General features: G+C 33.5%; 2 protein-coding genes across 2 annotated transcripts in view; both read left to right on the plus strand.

Annotated features, from left to right (window-relative positions):
• The window catches only part of LOC126896495 (neurogenic locus Notch protein), a 39,127-nt gene extending 20,949 nt beyond the window's left edge, over positions 1 to 18,178 (plus strand). The window contains exons 5-20 of the mRNA XM_050669327.1: positions 1,277 to 1,410; positions 3,349 to 3,705; positions 3,786 to 3,941; positions 5,077 to 5,259; positions 10,491 to 11,034; positions 11,100 to 11,633; positions 11,710 to 11,942; positions 12,018 to 12,312; positions 12,372 to 13,925; positions 14,012 to 14,207; positions 14,287 to 14,457; positions 14,526 to 15,080; positions 15,167 to 15,505; positions 15,594 to 15,839; positions 15,955 to 16,174; positions 16,241 to 18,178. Coding sequence (XP_050525284.1) covers positions 1,277 to 1,410; positions 3,349 to 3,705; positions 3,786 to 3,941; positions 5,077 to 5,259; positions 10,491 to 11,034; positions 11,100 to 11,633; positions 11,710 to 11,942; positions 12,018 to 12,312; positions 12,372 to 13,925; positions 14,012 to 14,207; positions 14,287 to 14,457; positions 14,526 to 15,080; positions 15,167 to 15,505; positions 15,594 to 15,839; positions 15,955 to 16,174; positions 16,241 to 17,079 — 6,556 coding nt within the window. The 3' untranslated portion in view covers positions 17,080 to 18,178. The remainder of the gene's footprint in view (positions 1 to 1,276; positions 1,411 to 3,348; positions 3,706 to 3,785; positions 3,942 to 5,076; positions 5,260 to 10,490; positions 11,035 to 11,099; positions 11,634 to 11,709; positions 11,943 to 12,017; positions 12,313 to 12,371; positions 13,926 to 14,011; positions 14,208 to 14,286; positions 14,458 to 14,525; positions 15,081 to 15,166; positions 15,506 to 15,593; positions 15,840 to 15,954; positions 16,175 to 16,240) is intronic.
• Positions 18,179 to 22,477: 4,299 nt separating this feature from the next.
• On the plus strand, positions 22,478 to 24,471 carry LOC126893614 (uncharacterized). The gene is made up of 3 exons (XM_050663985.1): positions 22,478 to 22,602; positions 22,657 to 23,199; positions 23,257 to 24,471. The coding sequence occupies exons 1-3, from the start codon at positions 22,555 to 22,557 to the stop codon at positions 23,491 to 23,493; spliced, it is 828 nt and encodes a 275-aa protein (XP_050519942.1). The 5' UTR covers positions 22,478 to 22,554; the 3' UTR covers positions 23,494 to 24,471.
• The last annotated feature ends 525 nt before the right edge of the window (positions 24,472 to 24,996 follow it).

Here is a 24,996-nt window from a genome sequence, read left to right on the forward strand (position 1 = left end):
GCACGTCTTGTAAGTTGTATGAGTTTGTGCGTATAAAAAAAAACGCAATGCACGCAAACTGACAAGTCGTAATTTTTGTGTCGTTTGTGGACGTGTAATTATTTCTCTTCTGTAGGCGTTTCTTCGGTGTAACTATGTTATGATCTATACGCGAACAAGTTGTAAAATAAAAACAGCAGATATAAAAAAATAGACCAAATTTATTTTCTTAGCATTTACATTAGTCGGTAATACTATGTTACTTGTACGAGGCTGTAAAGAGAAGAGTTTTTCTCATAGCCACGATAATCTTACAAAAAAATTAGTTGGTTTTCAATTAAAAAAAAAAAAAATAAGAAAGTCTAATTTTATTTCTTACATTTCCTTCGTACGTTGCGTTTGTACACGTTCAACTTGTATATCAGGTATTTAAATTTGTTTAGCCATGTAGAGTGTTTTAGCAGTTTTACTGAAACCTCATTGGTCGTATCAATGAGTGATTTCTTATGAGAGACTTCGTTTTTGTTTTCTAACAAAACCGTTATAAAAATTAAAAACAAGAACACACCGCAAAAAAACTAATGAGTTTTTATCATAACATAATAGAACTTGGTCGTGGGACAATATAGACCGGTCGACGACGGTGTATGTATAAACATTTCTATTTATATTGTTTTTGGTAGCTCACAGATAAGGAATACTCACCCACGCAAAAAAGACAATACCACACAAATGTACAGTTTTTATGTGTGCAAAAGCGATAGTATAATTTTTTTTATTTTATATATACAATTCCGTTTTACGGTTCACACGATTTTTAACTATGAAAACACTACCGTCCCGGACTGCTCACACAATTGACCTATTGTTTTGGATCCATGTTGATTGATCACGTCATTTATGCAAAAAACCAATTGACTGTATGAACTAACAATAAAAGCGCGTTTCGATGCAGAAAAAATAAAAAACTATAATACAACGTTGTTTGTATTAAACAATCATAACTGTTGCCGGATAACTTTTTAAATTCGCATAAAAAATTAGAAAGATAAATCGTTCGTAACGCGTGTGCGTCAGCGAAAGAACGTCATACATTAATTAGCGCACCGTGAAAGAATTGCATGTCTAAAGTAGACAATTGCAGATCGAACACTCCACTGATTACGGGACACTTTGCGTATCCGTAAACAGCGCATTGTTATACTGAGTACGACGTGTTATGAGAAAATGTAACATGGTTGTTAGCGTTATCATTGGCGATTTTGTGCTCTGATTTAAATTGTACTTTCTGTTTCAGGTGTATGTGCGAGTCGGGTTACACTGGCAAGAACTGCGAGATGGTGTATGTACCGTGCGACCCGTCTCCGTGTGTGAACAACGGCCGGTGCATGCAAATCGACGATCTCAATTACGAGTGCAAGTGCAAGTCCGGTAAGTTTCTCGTGTACATCGTAAACAGCTTAGCCTTTTGCCACGCCGTACGGTATTTGGTATCTTTGACTCGTAGAGACTGCGCGCACTGCGACCACCCCGCTCTCTTTACCGCGACAACACGAGTAGTGGCGTAAAAGTCGCTGCGTACACGTGTAGCCCACCTGTAAAAAATAACGATTATTTATTATTTTAACACAAAGTACTTACCGGATCCGCAGGGGGTTCCTTGCGTTAGATTTTTACTTCGAGACACGCACAATGAACTCCGGGGGCATCGGATCCTCCGACTAGCTGCCCTTGTACACGGTATAATATGTTTAACCGAGTCGCAGCAACCCAGGGGACAATGTAAATAACATCATCGAGGCACGAGTATACTGTTTAAGTGTAGACACTAAGACGTTCCATAAGATAAAAAAGTATATATTTTACCCGTCGGATTAGTTGTTTGGAACCGATAAAATATAATACAACGGTTTCCACTAGAAACGCATGTCACCACGAGCATATTTTATACCTTGAGTTTCGCATGGAAATCTATCTATTCGAAAAAAGATTGATAATTAATTATTATCCGAAATACTTCCGGCCGATGGTCTGTCCATCCGCAATACTCGTTAAAATTTTGTCGGAAGCTGTTGGCCTTATCAGTTGTTGGCGACCATCAGGCCGTGGGAACCGTGGACTATCGAGTATAATGATAATTGATCTGCAATATTTTAGGACGTTCATTAGAGTAACTATAAAGTGATAATAACAGAAATTGTTTTTTATTTTGTTATTCGTTATTTAAATTCCTCAGATAAATACTATCGTCCGACTATCCCTAGAAATGATTGCACCTGAATTCCGTTGCTATAGTCCAAATGACTGTGTACTATAATTCAAAAAGAACCTCTATCGTATGGCTTAAGCTTTCTCTTGGTTCGATGACGGCTACAACTTTGTAAAAAATTACTTTACGTAGGCGCTTTGGTGTTTCTCGGAAATGTGTGCGCCACCGTCATTGTTATTTCAAACATGTCGTCACTATATTCTTAAAAAATAATGTCAAGACGTTGACCGCGTGATGAATTATTGTCAGATGTTGCTACAGTTTTTAAAAATAACGCCGCTTTTCAATGATTTAAAAATTTAATATCCTCGTATATTATTAACGTGTGTGAGATTCGTAGTTTGTTGTGGGCCTGATATTTTTTCAGCTGGCCGCTGTTTGTTGCGTTATTTATTTTACTTAACTGTTGATTGTCTTTTGCTGCTAATACACACTGATAACATAATATTGTTATTATGGTACCAACACTGTCGTTTCATCATACGAGCGAGCGGTTGATGGACGACGTATACCTTTCAGCACGTTTCTCGCTCATAGACGTTTGCATACCAACTACATATAAATATGTATATATTTATACGGTCGGTGCCCGTTATTAAGCCGTTCTTGTGTTCTCCTGTTCTCGAATTGTCGACTGATCGTGTACTGACACTGCTGCTAACGGAACGTTATGCCCACACCGCATAAATTCATGATAATATATCCGATTCGACTCGCCGCCGATCTGAATTTTTATCGCCATAATCGTGACTGGAGAATAATATAATATATTAAGTTTTTTTTAAATACTCCTCCAACACCCGTCTAACGGATCACGCATCTTCTTTCATATCAACACTTTGAGTTATTGTATTCATTTTCGAAACATACTGCCACGTGTGAAATCTTTATACAGTTTCTTCCGTTTTGTAAATCTATGAATCGATTACAATACCTATTTTATAGTATTATAGTCGCATGGCTAATTTACGCATCAAGCCATCGATGTCATATTACCGTTCATACCAACTTAAAAAAAAGCTAAAACCGTGTATTAAAAACCAAAGTCATATTAAACTGCTTTATTTCAATTAAATTCATTTTCAATATTGTTTTTATAGGGTTCCGTGGAAAGAACTGCGAAGAGAACATAGACGATTGTATACCTCACGCATGTCTGAACGGAGGTACTTGCGTGGACGGCGTGAACGCTTACACGTGTTCCTGTCCGCCTCAATGGACTGGCGAATCGTGTGAATCTGATGTGGACGAGTGCGCCATGCGACCAAGTGTCTGCCATAACGGAGCCACTTGTACCAACTCTTTGGGTTCATACAATTGTATATGTGTTAATGGTTGGACTGGCCAAGACTGTTCTGTGAATATTGATGACTGTGCCGGCGCTGCCTGTTTCAACGGTGCTACCTGCATCGATCGAGTGGGAAGTTTCCATTGCCAATGCACTCACGGAAAAACAGGTATATTACGACGTGTTCCACTTGAAATTAATTCCATACCAAGTCTATCGAGTATTCTTCTAACCTACGTTTTGTTCCAGGTCTGCTGTGTCACTTGGACGATGCCTGTACATCGAACCCGTGTCATGCGGACGCAATTTGTGATACCAGCCCCATCAACGGGTCGTACACTTGTTCGTGTGCGTCTGGCTATAAAGGAATCGACTGCTCGGAAGACATCAACGAATGCGAACAAGGTACTGTTCAGTGGCGCAATCTCATTACTCTTAATATCTTAAAACATGATAATAATAATAATGGCTGAAAATCAAAACAATAAAACGGGGTTCCCACACTATCGCGTTTCATCAGACTCAAACCACACACATGCCGCCGCTGTCTTACAGGATAGAGCTACTGCACTCTACATATTATTTCTTGTAATCTACACCGGCCGTAGGGCTTTCTATATTATTATCCGGACCTTCGTCGAACAATGGGCCCGCCGGCTTCCTGTTCCCATGACGTGTGTGTGCATGGCATCCAATTGTGGGGGGTAAGGGGAAAGATTATTATCTTAGATTATAAAAATAGACGACGACTACGGCTAATTAAAATCGTCCATCTTTACACGAACCCTGTGAGGTTCGCGTAACGTCGTTGTTACGCCACCGCAAATTGTTCATTGACACCACGGAAAGTTTTGTCAATTTTTTTTTTACTTGTACACATGATACGACAAATGGTGTCGTCAGGTTCGCTGACAGACGACGGGTATGCGCATAAAAAGTGCTGTATGCAGTTTACATGGTCTTTACCTATGGGAGTACCAGTTTTTCGATAGCATAAAATTAAAAATATCTATCAGATACCGAAGATGTACGTAGATACGATTATGTTTCTACGCAGCATACGCGAATCGCGTTATAGATGTTCGTGGACTTGGGTCGTTCGTATAAGAAGGAGGATGCGCAGACAGTAAGCGAGAACGTCAGAGATTCGGCGAATATGACTGCACGAGCTCGATCGGGTGTTGCTGACGAGAATGGATTGCGTCTAGTCGAACGTTGTAATTAAGACGTAGTCATCTTTTTAAATTGTCAAATCAACAAAACGCCTCCCATAAACGAGTCAATTAAAAAACTTAATAGATTTTTTGATCGGTGGGTTGTTGAACGATATTTCATTAGTTACCCTATGCAACTGCAAAGTAGCTTTCACATGATTACAACTGTTTGTTTATTTTCTACCAGCCATGTCATATTATTATTATGATTAACAACTCTTAGATCTATTGATTTAAGCGTGGTACTTTTAGTATATTATGTGTAATTCGTATATAGTTTATATGTATTTAATAAAATAATTGTTTATAATATAAATAATTTTCAGGATCCCCATGTGAACACGACGGCGTGTGCGTTAACACACCCGGATCTTTCGCTTGCAACTGTCCACAAGGATTTACTGGACCAAGATGCGAAACAAACGTAAACGAATGCGATTCTCATCCATGCAAGAACGAAGGGTCTTGCTTAGATGATCCTGGCACGTTCCGATGCGTTTGCATGCCAGGTAAATTATTTATAGTTAATTGATTGATTATTTTGAAACGCCCAATAAAATATCTGTGCGTCGAACTTATTAAATCAACTGACTTCGATAACATCTACCCTCTGCCTATACGTTAAATAATAATTAAGAATATAATAGTGAAACATTAAGTCAAATACTAAATGATTAACATTCTGTCATATTAACCATTAATTTGTGTCATTTTACCTTCAAGTTTCTGACGCGTAACTGTTTGTGTCAAAAATATAGGACATTAAATCGTGTTAGATCACGGCTTAGGAAAAAACAAGTCATTAGCAAATTAACAATACACCGAGTGTAGTTAGTTGTATTTTCCAAGAGTTGATTGCCTAGGAGTTGTGCGTAATTCATGTTTCTCATAATGCTTAGTTTAATCATTTAATAAACAATAATATGTGTTACATGAATGAGTTGACTTTTGGTTTAGTCGTGTCTTTTTTAGATATGATTTTATGGAAATCGAATTTGATTCCCTGCTCATAGTTTCTTATTGCGGTTAATCAACGTAAAATTAAATGTCACCGTAAAAGTCGGACGTGACAGAAAATCATGTAAGCTTCATCGGTCGCTGTTTTGTTTCAAATGACAGACGTGTTTTGTCAAGCTGCTTCGTCTCGGTCGGACGACCGTATGTATGTCATTTAGGTCATGTAGACTGTTATCGAAAAGATAGGGTGAGCGATAGCAAAAATTACGTTGACAGTGGGGGGGGGGTTAGCACAGCGTTAGTAAAATACCGCCACAGAAAACTCAATGTCAGTTTCAATGCTTCTTTTATCCGATTCTCATCAANCGGGGGGGGGGGGGGGGTTAGCACAGCGTTAGTAAAATACCGCCACAGAAAACTCAATGTCAGTTTCAATGCTTCTTTTATCCGATTCTCATCAAACGTGATCTCGTATATTATACACGACAGTTTGTCAAACGCTTTTCGAGAAACGGTCATTCGCCTTTTGGTCGAAAAACCAATTGGATACAGTCGGTCGATTAGAATGTATCTTGTTCTGTAAGATATTTCGATACCTTTGTGACGTTTAAATTTACTATACAGGCGGCCTTATAAGTAAAAATTTACACGGAGAAAGAGAAATGAAAACGATTTCAAAGGCGACCCTTAAGCAACACCAGGCGCACGTCAACGCGAGCCGTCGGGTGTTGGCTGCAATAAGATTTACGGCTCATTGTGCATTGTGCGAATCGTTATTGAATCGAACGGCAATGGTGATAACAGCGCACGGGCAGACATGTCTTGTAGAAACACAGTTGTAATTGTTGTAGCAGCGGCAACACATCGTTCGTTGCAATAGCATTCATAGAATGTGGAGATGGCTATCGCTAATGGGTAGTAAAGTTCTCCTTTATTGGCGTAATACCGGGTGCCTCATTAACCGGATAGTGTCCTCTTATCTCCGGGAAGGATGTTGCTTGCCGACAACGCGTTACCCCTCTTCTGTCGATCCAGTGTATCTGCCATGAAAAAAAAGCTCTTTATCAGATACATGCGGTCGTACGGACTGCTTGATCATGTAGAAAATGCGCTTATCTAGTCGCTGGCCATCATCTCTGCGATAGAACATACTCGTACACACGTATAATACTATTACATACAATACACCATTGTTCCGGTAAAGAGTATTAGTTTTTTTTTTTTTTCTATACTTGTAGCTTTTATCCCGAGTTTCTTTTCTATACTTCTGTCCCAGGTCGTATCCAACGAGTACAGTTTCGCTTTGACCCTAATCTATTATCGCCGTTTCGTTATGTTGTCGTACAAAATCATCATCACGCCCACACATCCGAGGGCTATAAAACCGCGTTTGACCGTTGTATATATGACTAACGAACGCGCTCGTTACTGTTTATTGAATGTTGTTGTCGTTATTGTGTACACATTTAATGATTAAGCGAAATAAGACCCGAATGACCCGACGCTATGTAGTAGACATAATAGACGGTCGACGATTAATTTAAACCGCGAAATTCGAGACCAATGAAAACCCCTTTGACGTGCAAGTGAACGAACGCGTTTGAAATTCCCCACATTGTAACAAGCCAGTCCTTCTTTAAGATATTCTATGTTTGACGTTATATTTTCTTCGGTTGTTGTTTTGTTGTCTGATCATTGCAATCGGAGGATTGCTCTTTGGAACTTTTAATCGAATGATTCTTAGATTACATCATTTGTGTTTCTGATTAAGGACATTAAAAAAGTACACGGATTCATGTTGATATTATTGCTGCGGTCTACTGCATATAGACTGGCGGTACCGTTTCAATTAATCCTAGTTGTTTGTGCTCCTCTTATGACCATAATGATTGTTTTTCACGTACAGAAATTTTGCTTGTCATTTCCACAGGAACGATAAAAACACAATTAGAATCGCAGTCGAGTTGTAACGTCGTCGTTTTCTACAACTAACATCGTTCGCATGCTCGTTATTGGAATCGCTGTTATTTCCAGATTGTTATTATCTGATACCCTCAGGTACACTAGTACGGATTGCTTAAATATTGAGGCGAGTTTTCGAACCGCTCAAACGAAACATGTTAAAATGTTATTGAGTTTTCACTGCATCTACGGCGCTAACGATTAACGTTGTCGTCTGAAATGCTGTTCACTGCAAAAACGCAGAGACATTCAATATAACAATATATGTCGGGGTACGTCTTTAGTATGCGCGTATCGTAGGAAGACACTGCAAACTGGTCCTGTCCCACACGAAGCTTATGTACACTTAAAAGGGAGCAACCAACTGGAAAGAGGCAACGCCGAGAAAAACGTTATTGAAAAAAAGCGTTACCGATCCGACCGGATTCCGGTATGGTTTTTTCCCATTCAACCATCGGTGGTTCGGCTTACACATACACATGAGTGTGATTATGTATGTGTTTAGAATGTACGTGTATTCCTTTTCAGTCGGTCAATAAGCATTTCTACAAATCAACGGACGAATGAGTCTGACAGACATTAGGACGACATCGCACGGTTACGTGTGGATTGCCTTTTATAAAGTTGGCGCGCGAGTCTCTCCCGCCGATGATTGACACAAGACAAAGCGTATAAAACTGGTCGTTGGCGATTCAATGTGACCGACCGTCGTTGGTACACTAGATGTCTAGGCGACGGGTTGGACTCTCGCACTTGTCGTCGCACATAATGTGTATATATTACTTATTATCGACGTTGTATATGTACATAGTCTCCGCGGCGTGTGTAATATAACGCTGCTGGTGTAGATGTTCATAAATTTTAATGTACTGACTATATGCGACGCGCAATAGGCGTTATTTACACCTCGCGCGTTCGACGACATATATCATTCGGACACTCGCAACTATCGGCTGGTATATTTCTCCCTTTTCCACTGTCGTCCACCTGTTTCTCTGTACATACAAACTTAACAACAAAAAAGCACGTTTGCGCGCCGCCGTGTTTTCTGCACTTCTACATTGAGAAATGCAAGCGACTTAGTACCTCGCATATCAATGTGTCCAAGTCATTTACAATATTTTTTTATATTATTATTATGTATTCGACACTGTTACATTGGGTTGTAGTAAGAGTTCCGAGCAAAGTTACATTATGTCGTTTGACACAGTCGGCGTTTGGCACGGTCGTGAGCGTTTTCTTTTCGTTATGTCTTGTCTTCGTTATCATCTACATTATATACACACCTGATAGTCAATAGGATAACGGACCTGAATTATATATTGTGACACCTCAACATTACCGGCAATAACAATATTGTTAACTCGTGTCTTTCCAGCAACAGGTACACGATATTGTGTGAAGTGGTCGGAAAAACTATAATATTATTAATGAGCTTTGCACAGTCACGAGAGCGCCGAGTTTATTTTATTCGTTAATAATTCGAGTAAACATTTTCGAATGAGACTTATATAATAAAATTAAGAATTGAAATGTTCATTGCAAAGGCATTGTCTATTTTTTTTTTTATTATTATTCCACGACGATCTCAAATGATATTTCTCTATCAAATATGTTCGTAATCGTTTTGTTTAGTTCCTTTTATACATTTTAAGGTTAAAAGTGATTGTAAAGGAAACCATCAATATGAATGTTTTTCAATTATCCAAGTCGTAGAATGTCAAACAATACGGAACCTTATTTTAACTGTTTTCCGCCAGCTGTGTTGTAAAGGTTTGCGATACAGAATTGTAGTAAACGTGTTTTTTTCTAACGTTCCCACCGTTATATATTTAACTACCAGAAGGCTTACATATTTGTTTTTATTTTACAATTTAAAAAACTATCTAGTACGAATGATGCAATTAAATGAACATATGGTATCGTATTAGTTGGTTAAAAGATGAAAGGTCTGAGATGATTTCCTCTCTAAATCATTTTCAAATAAAACCCTAGCTTCAGTTAAATGACAAAATGTATTTTTTTATATGGCTGACATTTATAATTTGACTTTTTATTTAAATCCAATGAATCACTCCAGAATATGTTCTATTTATACATTAGCTGCTTCTGTATTGAAGGTCTATTTACCTCTTCACATTTTCGGTGTAGTTCAATTCTATTTACTTATTTAGAAAATATGCATGTAGAATATATATATTTATAAAAAAACTAAATTATTACATTAATAATTGTATGGGAAAATACGCTGTCCATTTAATTATTACTCATGGCTAAACAACTTAACAATTCATTAATTAATCAAACTTATAGGTTTGAGAATTCTGTATTGGTTTTATAAGTAGAAATATCACGCGTATTTTATTAGAATTAATTAAGTTTTACGTTTTCGGTTAGAGTTGAAAAAAATATACGTGTATTACGAACATGAGTGAATCTATTGCAAAGATCCTTGTCGCATCCAAATCTGGTGACAGTTAGTCTATACGCATTGCTAGACGTTGCTAGTTGATAATTAATTTTGTTTATAAACAATTAAAAAAAACCAGATTGTCAACCTTTAATTACCAAACGTGGAACTCGATCCTGTAAACTCCTTGGAATTATTCATTTCCCACACATGTACACACGCTTGTACACCTGTTATATGTGTGCACTATATTCATAACATACGATAATGATATGTGACCTAAATTTTTAATCTAAAACGTGGTTATAATTATTATTGCTTAATACTATCTCCATATCATGAGAATTGCATAGTTACTCTGCAGTATAACGTTTATCCCTTATTTTATTTTATTTTTTTTTTTTTTTACAGGATTCGCTGGTACTCAATGCGAAATTGACGTAGACGAATGCGAAACCAACCCATGCGAAAATGGTGGCCTATGCACTGACATGATCAATGGATATAAATGTTCTTGTCCAGCTGGGTTTTCTGGTCCAAGATGCCAAATCAACATTGACGACTGCGTGAGCAACCCATGTCGTCATAGTGGTATATGCCATGACTCTATCGCGGGTTACCAATGTGAATGCTCTCCGGGTTTCACTGGTTTTAATTGCGAACACAATATTAATGACTGCTTGTCAAACCCTTGCAAACATGGCGAATGCATTGATGGACAGAATTCATTTACTTGTTCTTGCCATCCCGGCTATACAGGTTTATTATGTCAAGATCAATTGGACGAATGTGCTTCTGCACCATGTCAGCACGGGGGTACTTGCGAGGATTTGATTAACGGTTATCAGTGTCGATGTCGGGCTGGTACATCAGGTTCCAATTGTGAAATAAACATAAATGAATGCGTTTCTAATCCGTGTAGAAACGGTGCTAAATGCATCGACGGAATCAACAAGTAATATTAATGCTTTTAAATTATTGCTGAGCTAAATTTTGTCTAATTTTACAAACTTTTTGCAGATACTCTTGCGATTGCCTACCTGGATTTACTGGTTTACACTGTGAAATGAATGTAGATGAATGTGCTAGTAGTCCCTGTGCCAATGGTGGAAGTTGCGTAGATTTAGTAGCTGGTTGGCGTTGTGAATGTCCTCGTGGATATTATGGTCCTCGATGCTTATCCGACATAGATGAATGCGCTAGTAATCCATGTTCTCTAAACGCTTTGCGTTGTGAAGATGGATTGAACCAGTTTATATGCCACTGTAGACCAGGGTATACTGGAAAACGTTGTGAATTCGATATTGATGAGTGTAGCTCAAACCCTTGTCAACATGGAGGTGTTTGCACAGACCGTGTCAACGGTTATACATGCCAATGTAAACCGGGTTACTCCGGACATAACTGCGATATTAACATTGATGATTGTGCAATTAATCCGTGCAAAAATGGTGGTTCGTGTATAGATTTAGTAAATTCTTACAAATGTGTATGTCAACTTCCATTTAGTGGACCAGAATGTCAAAGTCGTTTAGACCCTTGCACACCAAATAGGTATACTTTTAGCCAAACATTTTTTTTTGCATGTTATTGTTCACACGTTTTAAAACTATTATTTTGATTAATTTAGATGTCGTAATGGTGCTAAATGTTCTCCGTCGAGCAATTATTTGGACTTTACTTGTGAATGTTCAATTGGCTGGAAAGGTCGATTATGTAACGAAGATGTGGATGAATGTGCTTTAACAGCTCCATGTCGAAACGGTGCAACTTGTATAAATACTGATGGATCTTATAAGTGTGCATGTGCGCCTGGTTTCCAAGGTCGGGATTGTGTTATTAATACTGACGAATGTGCTTCTTGTGAGTATACGACTAAAGTTATGGATTGTCATATAATATTTGTTATTGATACTAATTATTATTATAAAACTTTAGCTCCTTGTCAAAATGGAGCCACTTGTTTAGATGGTATTGGTGATTATTCATGTATGTGTTCGGATGGTTTTTCGGGTCGACATTGCGAAGTAGATAATGACGAATGTCTCTCTCAACCATGTCTGAATGGAGCAACGTGTAAACAGTATGTTAATTCATACACTTGTACTTGCCCTGTAGGATTTTCAGGTATTCACTGTCAAACCAATGACCAAGACTGTACTGATTCGTCTTGTATGAATGGTGCAACTTGTGTGGATGGAATTAATAATTATACATGTATATGTCCACTTGGGTAAGAAGAAACTTTAACTTTTTTTTAGTATGAAATAAATGACTTATTTTGTTCTGCAGATATAATGGCCTTAATTGTCAAACCCGAATCAACGAATGTGACTCTTCACCTTGTGAAAACAGTGGTACTTGTTTGGACCATGGAAAATATTATTCATGTCACTGTGCTTATGGGTACACTGGTAAAAACTGTGAATTGTTGGTAGATTGGTGTAATGGTGGTGGTGGAATACCTGAGCCATGTGAGAATGGAGCTACGTGTAAACAAATGCAAAATACTTACCAATGTGTTTGTCAACCTGGTTGGACTGGAAAAGTGTGTGATGTTGAAATGGTATCTTGTAAAGATGCTGCTTTCAGAAAGGGCGTACGACGTGATGCTTTATGTCATAATGGTGGAATATGTGAAGATATTGGTAACAGTCATCGCTGCCATTGTGCTGATGGATACTCGGGAAGTTATTGTACAAAAGAAATAAATGAATGTGACTCTGCACCTTGTCAAAATGGAGCTACTTGTAAAGATTTAGTGGCTGGATATTCTTGTCAATGTTCTCGTGGTTTCCAGGGGCAAAATTGTGAATTAAATGTTGATGACTGTCATCCAAATCCTTGTCAAAATGGAGGAACGTGTAGAGATCTTATAAATGGATTTAGTTGCTCTTGTCCTCCTGGAACTTTGGGTATTATTTGTGATATTAATATTGATGATTGTACACCAGACGCTTGTCATAATAATGGAACTTGCGTTGATAAAGTGGGAGGCTTTGACTGTCATTGCCCAGCAGGTTTTGTGGGTCATCGATGTGAAGGAGATATAAATGAATGTTTATCTAATCCATGTGATCCATTTGGAACATTAGACTGCGTGCAACTTGTGAATAATTACCATTGTAATTGCCGAGGAGGTTATATGGGAAGGCACTGTGAAACAAAAGTTAATTTCTGTGAAAGCAGTCCTTGTCAAAATGGTGGTGTTTGTACCCAAGTAGAAGGTGGGCACACATGTGCTTGTCCAAAAGAATTTTCTGGTAGAAACTGCGAGTTCTTTGGTGTTGACTGTGATTCTAGTCCTTGTCAAGGTGATGGAATATGTCATTCATTAGAGCATGGAGGATATCGTTGTGAATGTCCTTTAGGAACAACAGGAACTCATTGTGAAATTGACAGTTACAATGAATGTGATAGCAATCCATGTGAACATGATGGTACATGTCAGAATAAACTTGGTGATTATGCATGCTTCTGTCCACAATATTGGTCTGGAAAGAACTGCAATATGTACGATTCAAAATTTAAAGGTGGACTTGGAAAATTTTCTACAAAAGGCATTACGCTGAAGAAAGATTATGATTGGGAACGCGAATTAACAAGTTGCGTGACAAATGGATGTCAGGCAAAATCTCAGGACAATAAATGCCATCCAGAGTGTAATACTGCTGCATGTGATTTTGATGGAGGTGACTGTTCTCTTGGTTTAAATCCATGGAGGAATTGTACAGCAACAAAGAAATGTTGGCAAGTATTTGCTGATGGACGATGTGATGTTGAATGTAATACAATGGAATGTTTGTATGATGGTAGAGACTGTGAAAAAACTATTTTACCTTGCAAGTAAGTCATTAACAAAAATACTACTTATATAATTAAATATAGTTATTTAGACAGATGCAGTATTTATAATTATTCATTATTTTTAGCCCAATTTATGATGCATACTGTCAAAGTCATTATGCTGATGGTCATTGTGATTATGGTTGTAACAATGCAGAATGTAATTGGGATGGTTTAGACTGTGAAAGAGAACCACCCAAAATTGCTGAAGGTGCAATGCGATTAGTTTTGAGGATGGACTACCATCAATTGACCTCTAATATTACTTCGTTTTTGAGAGATGTATGTTTATAAACGTCTACATTTTTTAAACCTAGAATTGTTTACAATGTATTTATTACATAATTTTATTTCTTTATAGATTGGCCGTGAAATACGAGCAACTGTACGTGTAAAACAAGATAGTTTGACAGGTAAACAAATGATTTTCCCAGCGGAAAGTCCTCCTGGAGCTGTTGTTATATATTTAGAAATTGATAACAGAAAATGTGAAATTACCAGAGATATTGAATGTTTTTCAAGTGCTACAGGGGTAAGTTATAAAACATGATAAAATATGATTTAATTAAGTTTTAATAAATTTTATCTTGAAAATTTTAGGCTGCAGAATTTTTAGCAGCATCAGCAGTTAGCCATGCTTTGTCGACATCTTTCCCTATTTATAGAGCCGAAGGTGTTAACCCTGGCAGTCAAATACCTACTGAACAGCCAAGAAGTAGCACAGCTCTTGTTTTAACTGGAATGTTCTTAATATTAGTAGTTGGACTTAGTCTGGGTGTATTAATTTCAACTCATCGTAAAAAAGCAGCTGGAATAACATGGTTCCCTGAAGGATTTTTACGAACTGGAAGTAACAGTAGCAGAACTAGTACACAGAGACGTGTTCCTGATGGCCAAGAACTTAGAACTATGAAACAGAATAACGTAACTCTTAGTTGTATGGATATGAGTAATGGGGGAATGACAATAGGTCGTGGAGCTGGGGCTTGGTCTGATGAAGATGCTGAAGGTGATATGCCACCTGCAAAACGACATAGACCTGCTCCTATTATATCATCACAGCCTCTAGATAATCCGTATGACGATGTTTGGAGCCACTGTAACTTAAATTCAAATGATAACAAAGCGACTGTTATGTATACTCCTCCATCAAGGGTAAACTATTTTAGTTTCTCAAGCCCACATTGGTTATAGTAAATAGATTTATATTTTATATTTATTTTTTATTTATTTTTATTTAGGAAACTGAAGTTAATGAAAGACTCCCTGGTGGTTTAACCAGATTAATGGATGTGACAGTTGCGGGATGTGCTGGATTGGATACAAGCATTGATAATGAAGATGAAGATGGACAAGATGCAACTACTAATATGATATCTGAATTAGTTTCTCAAGGCGCTGAGTTAAATGCAACTCTTGAAAAAACTGGAGAGACTTCACTTCATTTGGCTGCAAGGTATGCTCGTGCAGATGCTGCTAAACGTTTGTTGGATATGGGAGCTGATGTTAATTTCCAAGACAAAACAGGTCGAACCCCACTACATGCAGCTGTAGCTGCTGATGCTATGGGTGCTTTCCAAGTAAGTTAAATTTTTCAATAGTTTTGAATATTATAAAAATAATTTAATTGTTAAACAAATAAATAACTTAATAACGTCTACTTTCTAGATATTGCTAAGAAATCGTTCAACCAACCTTAATGCTAGAATGCATGATGGAACTACTCCTTTGATATTAGCAGCTAGACTGGCTATTGAAGGAATGGTTGAGGACTTAATACATGCTGATGCTGACATAAACATTCCAGATAATAGTGGAAAGACAGCTTTACATTGGGCTGCATCTGTAAATAATGTTGATGCTGTAAATATACTGTTAGCCAATAATGCTAATAAAGATGCTCAAGATGATAAGGTTAATATAAATTTTCAGTATTTTCCTTTGAATAAATAAAATATTAAATCAATAAAATTTCAGTTATCTTTAAAATAAATACTTAAACACTTCATTTATTTAATATTAATTACAGGATGAAACACCATTATTCCTGGCTGCACGAGAAGGAAGCTATGAAGCATGTAAGGCATTACTGGATAATTTTGCTAATCGTGAGATTGCTGATCATATGGAACGACTTCCGAGAGATGTTGCTAGTGAACGATTACATCATGATATTATTCGACTTTTGGATTCGCATATAGCACATCCCAATTCTCAAACAATGGTTCCTGTTAATAATAATTTCATGAGTAAGTATTTATTTAACCTAAATTAGTAAAATTACAAAATTAAGCTAAACATAGATCTATTTACAGATTCTCAACATATATTGTCTCATTCTAATATTAATATTCCGGGTATCAAATTAAGCAATAATGGTACAACTAAGGGCAAAAAGAGACCAAAACCTTCTAATCCTACGAGCCCTGCTGACTCGATGGATTCAAGTATATCCATTAAACGCAAAGGTAGTGTTAAAAAACAACCTCCACCTCCACCACCACCTTTGTCGTCTACTGCTGCTGCACCAAGCAATAAGAAACCATTTGGTTTAGATGTTTATGGTGGAACAAACAATATTGACTTAATGGCATTAGATGTATCAAGACTGTATGGAAATGGTCTTTCATCTCAACCTCCAGCTTATGAGGAATGTTTATCTCAACCACAGAGAATGTCTAATTATGGTGTAGCTATGCAACAACAGCAACAACAACAACCAGACTACAGAGCTATTCATCAACAGTTACTTGGCATGCAAACCTTTCAAGAGCCTTCACCACCTCATAGTGTTGTTATGTCTCCTTCGCCAGGTAAAACTAGGCCATCTTTGCCTACATCACCTACTCATATGCAAGCCTTAAGGCATGCCACAATGCAAGCAGTTGATCCATTCAGTCAATTCCACCACTATTATGGAACACAACAGTCATCACTACAGCCTTCTGCACCACAACATCCTCAACAGTATCTAACACCACCTTCAGATGTAGCACCTGAGAGTTACCCAACCCCATCACCTGATTCCCCATGGCATTGGTCATCATCGTCCCCTAATTCCAATTCAGATTGGTCGGAAGGTATTTCATCACCACCCAATAATAATAACAACAACAGTCATCCAAACAAAGTTTCAGATGCTGTTTATATTTAATTCTTGTTATTACCAAATATATACATTTTGTCTTTCCACTTAATTCATGATGACACATATAATTATTATACTAATAGGTATACTTTATTACCACACAAAAGGCTAAGAAATAAATTTGTGCCATCAAGTAGTAGAATGTTTTGGGATATTTAATAAGACTAAAATTCTTATAAAGTTAGATAGTGGTATTTCAATCATTATTTTTATTAAATATCGAAATATAGTTATATTATTTTAGCTCTGCTATATTGAAATGCAAATTGTTTACCACTTTCTGTTTTTTATAAGTTAATATAAATTTTTAAAATTTAATTTTTATTATTTATGTGAAATCCTGATGTTTTACAATTTCAAATTTAAAAACATAATTTATGTTATGTTGATGGATTATCCTTTTTCTTGGTTCATTCTTAAGTTGTTTAAAGTACAGATTTTATTTACAAACATATATTTATATTATATATTAATGTACATGATTATTATTGTATATGAATACCATTTTCCACAAAAAACCCCTTTTTTGCCGTGTTAATTACGGTGTCTACCAATCTTTACTATTTGTATTATTTTATTATTATTTATTATTATTTTTATTATTATTATTATTATTACTTTTTTTTGTTCTTTTAAATTTGTCTCGTTGTCTTGTCGAGAAAATGACTATATCGAACAATCATATAATTATATACTAGACTTATTCGGTGGTTAAGCAAAACAACAAGACTGCTAATATTGTAAATTTGTTTGTATAAATCATTTTTTAACTAAGGGATTGTTCGTTCACGATCTCAACACATGACATTTAGTTATAAATATTGTTATTGAAATATTATTGTAAATTATTATTTTCTATTTTTAATTTTATATATTGTACAAATAGTAATAATAAAATTTCATCATAAATTTGTAGCATAATTTGTAATTCACTTTAAATTTGTAAGATATATATATAATTATTGAATTTTATTAAAAATTATTTTGTAAACAGTAGAAAATGTTTATGGATCTAACTTTTGTTCTGTGATTCAAATTTAGTGTAAATTTATCATTGTCTGTACATTAAAAGGCAAAACATTGTCATATAATTGGTTTATATATTTTGAAAACTACATGCATTAAGAATTTTTAAAAATATGTTTAATAATAAATAAAAATATAATTTACATTTATTATTAAATTGAGATTTTATTGAAAATATGAATTTAACTATCATCAATTAATGAGAATGTGGAATTTTATTTTGCTCAATATTATATCATCAAGTTGTTGGTATAACTATAAAAAGTATTTGAAAAAATTAAAATCATTTTTTATTCATAGACACTGAAGTTAAATGAGTATACAGTTCATAGTTTTTGGCAAATCACCGAAGTTTTATGTAAACAAAAAACAATTTTTTTTTAATATTTCATGAATACAAATTAGACGACTAAAATAACTAAAACTAAAACTGAAATTTTTAATTTAATTTTTGAATTTGCAAAATGTATCTATAATTTTTTTTATTGGTTAATAAATATTTTGGAAAAATATTTTTAAAATCAAATCAGACCGTGTTTCGTGTCCATAGAACCGCAAAGTGGTAATATTTTTGCATATGTCGCGATCCCTAAGTCAAAATAAAATCCCACTCTGGGATCCGGCTAACGGGGGAGGCCACACCATGTTGTGAAACAGCTCTTGATTAAATTCGGTCTCATTCACAACGTGGTGGTGTGAGTTTTAAAGACGGCGTGGGCCGCCCTAAAGTAATACCTCACGGTAGTTCTAGGGTGGTCCACACTTATACCGGTCGCGGGAAAAAAAAAGGGTTTAAGGCCCAGGTGAATGCGCATGTAAGTCTAAATTTTCATTTTAAATAAATTTTCAATACATTTAGTAATTATTTTTTGTTTCTGGAAGATCTATACCCTTCAGTCCTCCTAATCTATACTATAAGTACAAAATTGAAATATATAGAAACCCTCACAAATATATTTTTTGGATAAGCAAAAATAACAAAATAATTAAGACTTTATTGAAATTAATTAACGTTGTTAATTATTAAACAATATTAATAAATCATAATAAATTTTGAAATTTACTTAAATTTTGTAAAAAAAAATATTACTTTTTTTATATTTTTACCTTCCACCAAGTTTTTATCATGAGTATTGCTCATACTTATTTCAAAAATATATACAATGTATTTTTCGATAAATTTATGCATTTTAGAATAAATACTATAAAATCAACTATACAACTGAAACGATTAAATTTAAATAGTATTATTTTTTAAAAATTCTAACATAGTATACAATTAATACTGAACGTCTTAAAACTTTTGTCAATTGATGAAAAAAAATTTATTTGTTTTAGTCTTTTTTTAATTAATTAAATTATAATTTTTTTTTTTTTTTTGTAACTTGATTCAAATTAATAACCTGAATAGATTGTCTACTAAACCTGTTTAGTTCTCTCAAATAGGTTTTAATAGAATTTGTAGTTTACAAGATAAGTGGTAAAGTAATAATAGGATTGAGTATATGACATATTGTTTAATTCTTTAACACTAAAAATAATTATCAGATATCATTTGAAATTAATAAATCACATTTCAATATACATATATCAATTTAAATTTTTATGTTAAAATTTGTAATAAAATAAATAAAAAAAACTAAAAATATGCGGGGTAATAGATAAAAAAATATATTAATTATATAACTTGAATAATTATAAATTAACATGATAAAATAACAGGGAATGTAATAAAGTAGTAAAATGATCTCGGGGTTGAATAATAATGAATGACTGATATTTAGAATTCTTATTAAATTTTCTATTCTTCTCTAAAAAATAATTACTTTAAAAATTCCTCTGGCCTAGATAGAACTAGATAGAAAAATATTTGTATGTATGTATAAATTTTATCAAGGCGATATTGAGGTGCCTCATTTTGAAGGGATGCTGAGCAAACATTATTGTACCACATAATCAAATAAAAAAAAAACATTAAAAATATTTCTATTATTTTTAGTCGTTTGCAGAAGCGGTGTTCGTTATAGCAAAAACAGTGAGCTTGAGACTATTACCGAATAAGAAAAACCCACAATTGATTGTTAATATAAAATAAACATTTTAAGTTGGATTAGATTTGTCATTAATAAGGGCCAGATTTAAATGCATTTATAAAATTTAGTTTAAGCTATTGAAAGATCCCAAATTTGTGTAAGTTTGTCTTCTTACACTCATATTTTAAAAAATTAGTAACTTCCAAAATAATGTGTTAAAAACTGTTATCGATTATCCATATTTTTAATTAGATCATCTTTCATTTTATAAGGTAATTAACTATGTATACTCTAATTTAAAAATATGAAGCCGAAACTCTTTGATAACTTTTTATTTTTAATAAAAATAAAACTATTTTTTTTGAAATAAGACAATTGCAAGTTCCATTTTAAAATTTTAATAATATTTTTAATTTTGAAAATAAATTTATTTTTACAAAATTTCAAACTAATAACAGTTAAAAAATTGTTTAATAAAAATAATGATGACAAAATTATGATCTAATAATTTGATAAAAAAATAAAAGGTTTTCATATTTTCCAAACACATCGTATACAGTATACATTCGTTTTTATATCATCTCTAAAACCACCTATACCTATATACCTTAAATTAATATGACCAAAATATAATAATTGGCAATAACCGATGTATTACTATAAGTAACACATCATAAACGCTACAATTAGCTACCTGTATTTATAGTCCCGCTTATTATGTACATGTATATAATCTTGAGAAATAGAAATTTTAAAGTGTTATAACAAACAAATTAATAAATTTAAATAAAAAATTCAAATGTTAATAATTAAAAAAAAAAAAACACTATCAATTTATCAAACTAAAAATATATTTCCGTTTTAAAAAACAGTGGATAACTAAAAAAATCTAAAAAAAAAAATTTTCAAAATTATTATTATATTGAAAAATACTGACTGGCAATTGTTAAAAGAATCACTTTGTATATATACTAGGTGATCGGTATATCATAAACCACTCCGTTTACTCTCAAAATAAATACAATATTAGAAAAAGAATGCCTTCATTATATTTAACTTAACTGGAGTAATAATTTTTTTTCAATTATTGTATTTATTTTAAAAGTAATTGAGTGGTTTATGATAAATTGATCAATCTGCGTATTTATAAATATGATATAACACTAACAGGGAAACTCGAAATTAAGGATGAAATTTTCAATAATTTTAGGTGATTTGAGTGATATTTATAAACTCTGATTAACTTCTCGCTGCACTGCTGACGTGGTTACGTCTCTAAAACGGAACATATAAATTTTTATTAAACTAGTCAGAGTAGTGCGGCAACGCCACAATAAATAATTCATTAATATTTTATAATGATCTAGTATCAGCAGTAAGTTCTAATGATAGTATTGATGCTACGTATACAGATCTTAAAAAAACTTTCGATAGTATGAACCACTCTATTTTATTCAGAAATTAAAATGATATGTTGTAAAAATTCAGTTTTATAATGGTTTTGTCGAATAAAAAACAATAAGACAAATTTGAAAAGTATATTTCTAAAATAATAAATGTAACATTGGGAGTACCTCGTCTTTGATATTGATTCTTTTTTTCAATGATTTGTGTAAGAGATTTAACCAAATGTTAATAAAATAACTCATTTCGGTTGGTTATAAAAATATAATTTAAATATTGGCTAAAAACAATCTATTATGATCATAAACATGAGAATAAAAAGCAATTGTAACTTAGTGACCGAAATCAGTTATTTTATTAAACAAATTTAATAATTGTTAGCTTATCATTAAAAATATTTTGTTATATTAATTGGCTTATATAAAAAGTAAACAAGACTTTTTGGCCAACGATAAATAACGTTGCTAAAATAATTTTTTTTCAATATGTATAAGTCGAAAAAATATAATTTAAATATTGGCTGAAAACAATCTATTATGGTGGTCGTTAAATAACATATTTATTTTTGAAATAATGAAAATTTGTTTTAGCAACGTTATTTGTTGTTGGCCAAAAAAATTAGTATAAAAGATCGAGTAAACTAAAAATTCATTGGGACTTTTAGTCTAACCAGCGAACGAAGAACATACAAGCTCTTGTTGAAGCCAAACTAGTCTATTAGTCTCTAGTCTATTAGTATCAGTCACGTCGAAATCAAAATTCAAAAATCTTGAAATCAACGCGACATTCGCAAGTCGAACATATTGACTATTTCCGAAAACAGCCGTCAAATTCATTTGCGATATTATTGAATATAATTATGGCACCGTTAGAAAGAGGTGATAGGATTGTTATAAGGTATTATGACTACATGCAAAATTTAACAGTTACCAAAGTAAATGACAAAAATCTTGAACAGCCCGAAGAGTATCGCGTTAAACTTCAAAGAATATGTGGGAAATTTTTCGACACGTCCTCGATGAATATCCTTACCAATGTTATCAAAAAGAAAGAAGTATTTAACATCGTAAGTGAAAAATATGTGTAAATAGCATAATTATTTATACTTATAATTTTTAAGGCATGTATTGACAAAAATGAACTTGTATTGATATATTCAACATCTAAAAAAAGTCTAAACACTCAGATTTGGAATGCTGAGAATTTGAAAGCCAAAGACGTCGGCAATAGATATGAAAAGAATTATACAAAGAAGAATGCGTACAAACCTGGACTTAAACCGAATAATTATGCAACATATAACGCTAAACGTTATCCAGTGAACAACGAAAAACTATATTCGGCCCAGGATAGACTTATGAAATACCGGAAAACTGAAGAACCACAAATTGTACACGAATCAAATAAATTCAAACAAACCGAAAATAGACAACAATACAAAACCAATAATACACGTTATTCAGCTCAAGACCGACTTAAACAGTACAAGGACACCGTTACTCCGAGAGAAACGCAGCCTAAACAGTGTGGCACAAAGAACACAGATATGAACCGATATGAAGTTAAAGTAAAATACTGCAAAGAACGAAATCTTAGCACTGACATAACAACAAAAGACCTATGTACTAAGAAACCAACATTAAAACTAGGCGAGATGCAAAAAGTTAGTTATTTATAATTATCATACATACAATCTTTTATTACTATAATTTTTCCACAGATAATGATAGTTCAAAAACGAACGAAGACATGTTATCTTGTACACACGATGGAGAGTAGAAAGTCTGTTATCACCTTGTGCGAAAATCTACGCAAAATTGAAAATAACTTGAGACGTATTCAAAAAGTTGAGAAGTACGACATGTACTTGATATTTTTTGGCGCTGAATGGTACCGTGGGAAAATTATGGACGAGACGAATGATGGTTTGTTAAAAATTTACTTGCTTGACATATGATGTTGTTTAACTGAAAAGAAGTCTATGAGATGTCAAAGCACTTTGAAGGAGAGTCTTTATTAATTGAAATTGTCGTAACACCTCCGCCAAAAGAAATGTTAACTACTGTTTATGCTAACATAGAAGCAATAAAAACTATTGGACTGAGTACGGTGGTGAAACTGATTTGATTATAAAATACTATACAACCTTATAACTCCTATTCATTTGCATTCAACTGGCAAATGTATATATTCCTTAACGTTGTTAATGGAAGTTTGTGCGCTGTCAATGATATCCTTTTATATTATATATATTTTTTAGTTTCGATGCGAAGCTGAAAAGGTATTGGTTTTACTATGATGTGTTTTTTTTTTATTTTTTTTTTTTTTTTATAGATGCTTGATGTCTTTACTTATCATTTGGTATATTTTTTTTGTAAATATGACCTTTTTTCTGCCCACAGGGGTGGATTTAAAATGACAACTTTTTCAACTTAACTTAGGTCTGACGCTTTTATATATACCTTAAATTAAAGCTAATGTAATGTACTTTTATTTAAAAAAAAAAAATTTGACCTCTGGACTTGTCTTCATGGTGAAAACGGCTACCGAATGCTATTTTTGTGTGAAAATTTTCGATTTTATTATTTATATTATATTTAACTTTATAATGCTATAACTTATTGAAAAGTTTATGGATCCACACAATTTTTTTATGAGAAATAATATTTTTTAATAAACCTTTTTTCATTCGACATACTTTATCTTAATCGAGATATTAATAAGGAACCAGCAGATCAAGTAGCTTTTGGAATAAAACACCAATTTTTTTAAAATTAAACACTATCTAAAGATTTGCATCGAAGCGTTTATTTTTGATAGTGATTTTAATCACTGTCAGATATCATTATACTTGATCCAACTATGCCACGTCACCACTGTGCCGCGACCCCCCTGTGCTGGGTTTTTTCATAACGTTTATTATGAACTGTTTGCCTTTTCATAACCAATCATTTTATTGCTTTATTAATATATTTGTTTGTTGTTACATTATTTAATTTTTAGTTATATTCTTAGATTTTTTTGTTCAATTATCTTTATTTTTTTCTGAATTAAATATAATTCATAAAACTAATTATTATATTAATATGTCTTTGATTATATGTCTGCAATGATAATTGCTAATACTATAATAAGATGAGTTGATTATACTTAAATATTAAAATGTAATAACAAGAGAGTTGAATTTAATAAATGGGAATAATTTATTGGGAAAGAATTGCATTTGTTAATAAATGTTATAATGTTATAATGTTATAATGTTTGAATGACGTGATTCTTAAATAAGTACTCACGTATTATAACGGAAAAAGTACATTTTCATTATAGTTTAGCGCTGAACTTAGAAATAATATTGAACAAAAAATATTGCTCATAAAAACTTTAAATTATCAAATTGTTCAAATAATTATGATGTATCTTCTAATTTAAGAGTCCTTTACTTTACCACTTAAGTAATTTC

Source organism: Daktulosphaira vitifoliae, unplaced genomic scaffold (genome assembly GCF_025091365.1).
Source record: "Daktulosphaira vitifoliae isolate Bord-2020 unplaced genomic scaffold, ASM2509136v1 Scaffold_1, whole genome shotgun sequence".
Taxonomy (NCBI): domain Eukaryota; kingdom Metazoa; phylum Arthropoda; class Insecta; order Hemiptera; family Phylloxeridae; genus Daktulosphaira; species Daktulosphaira vitifoliae.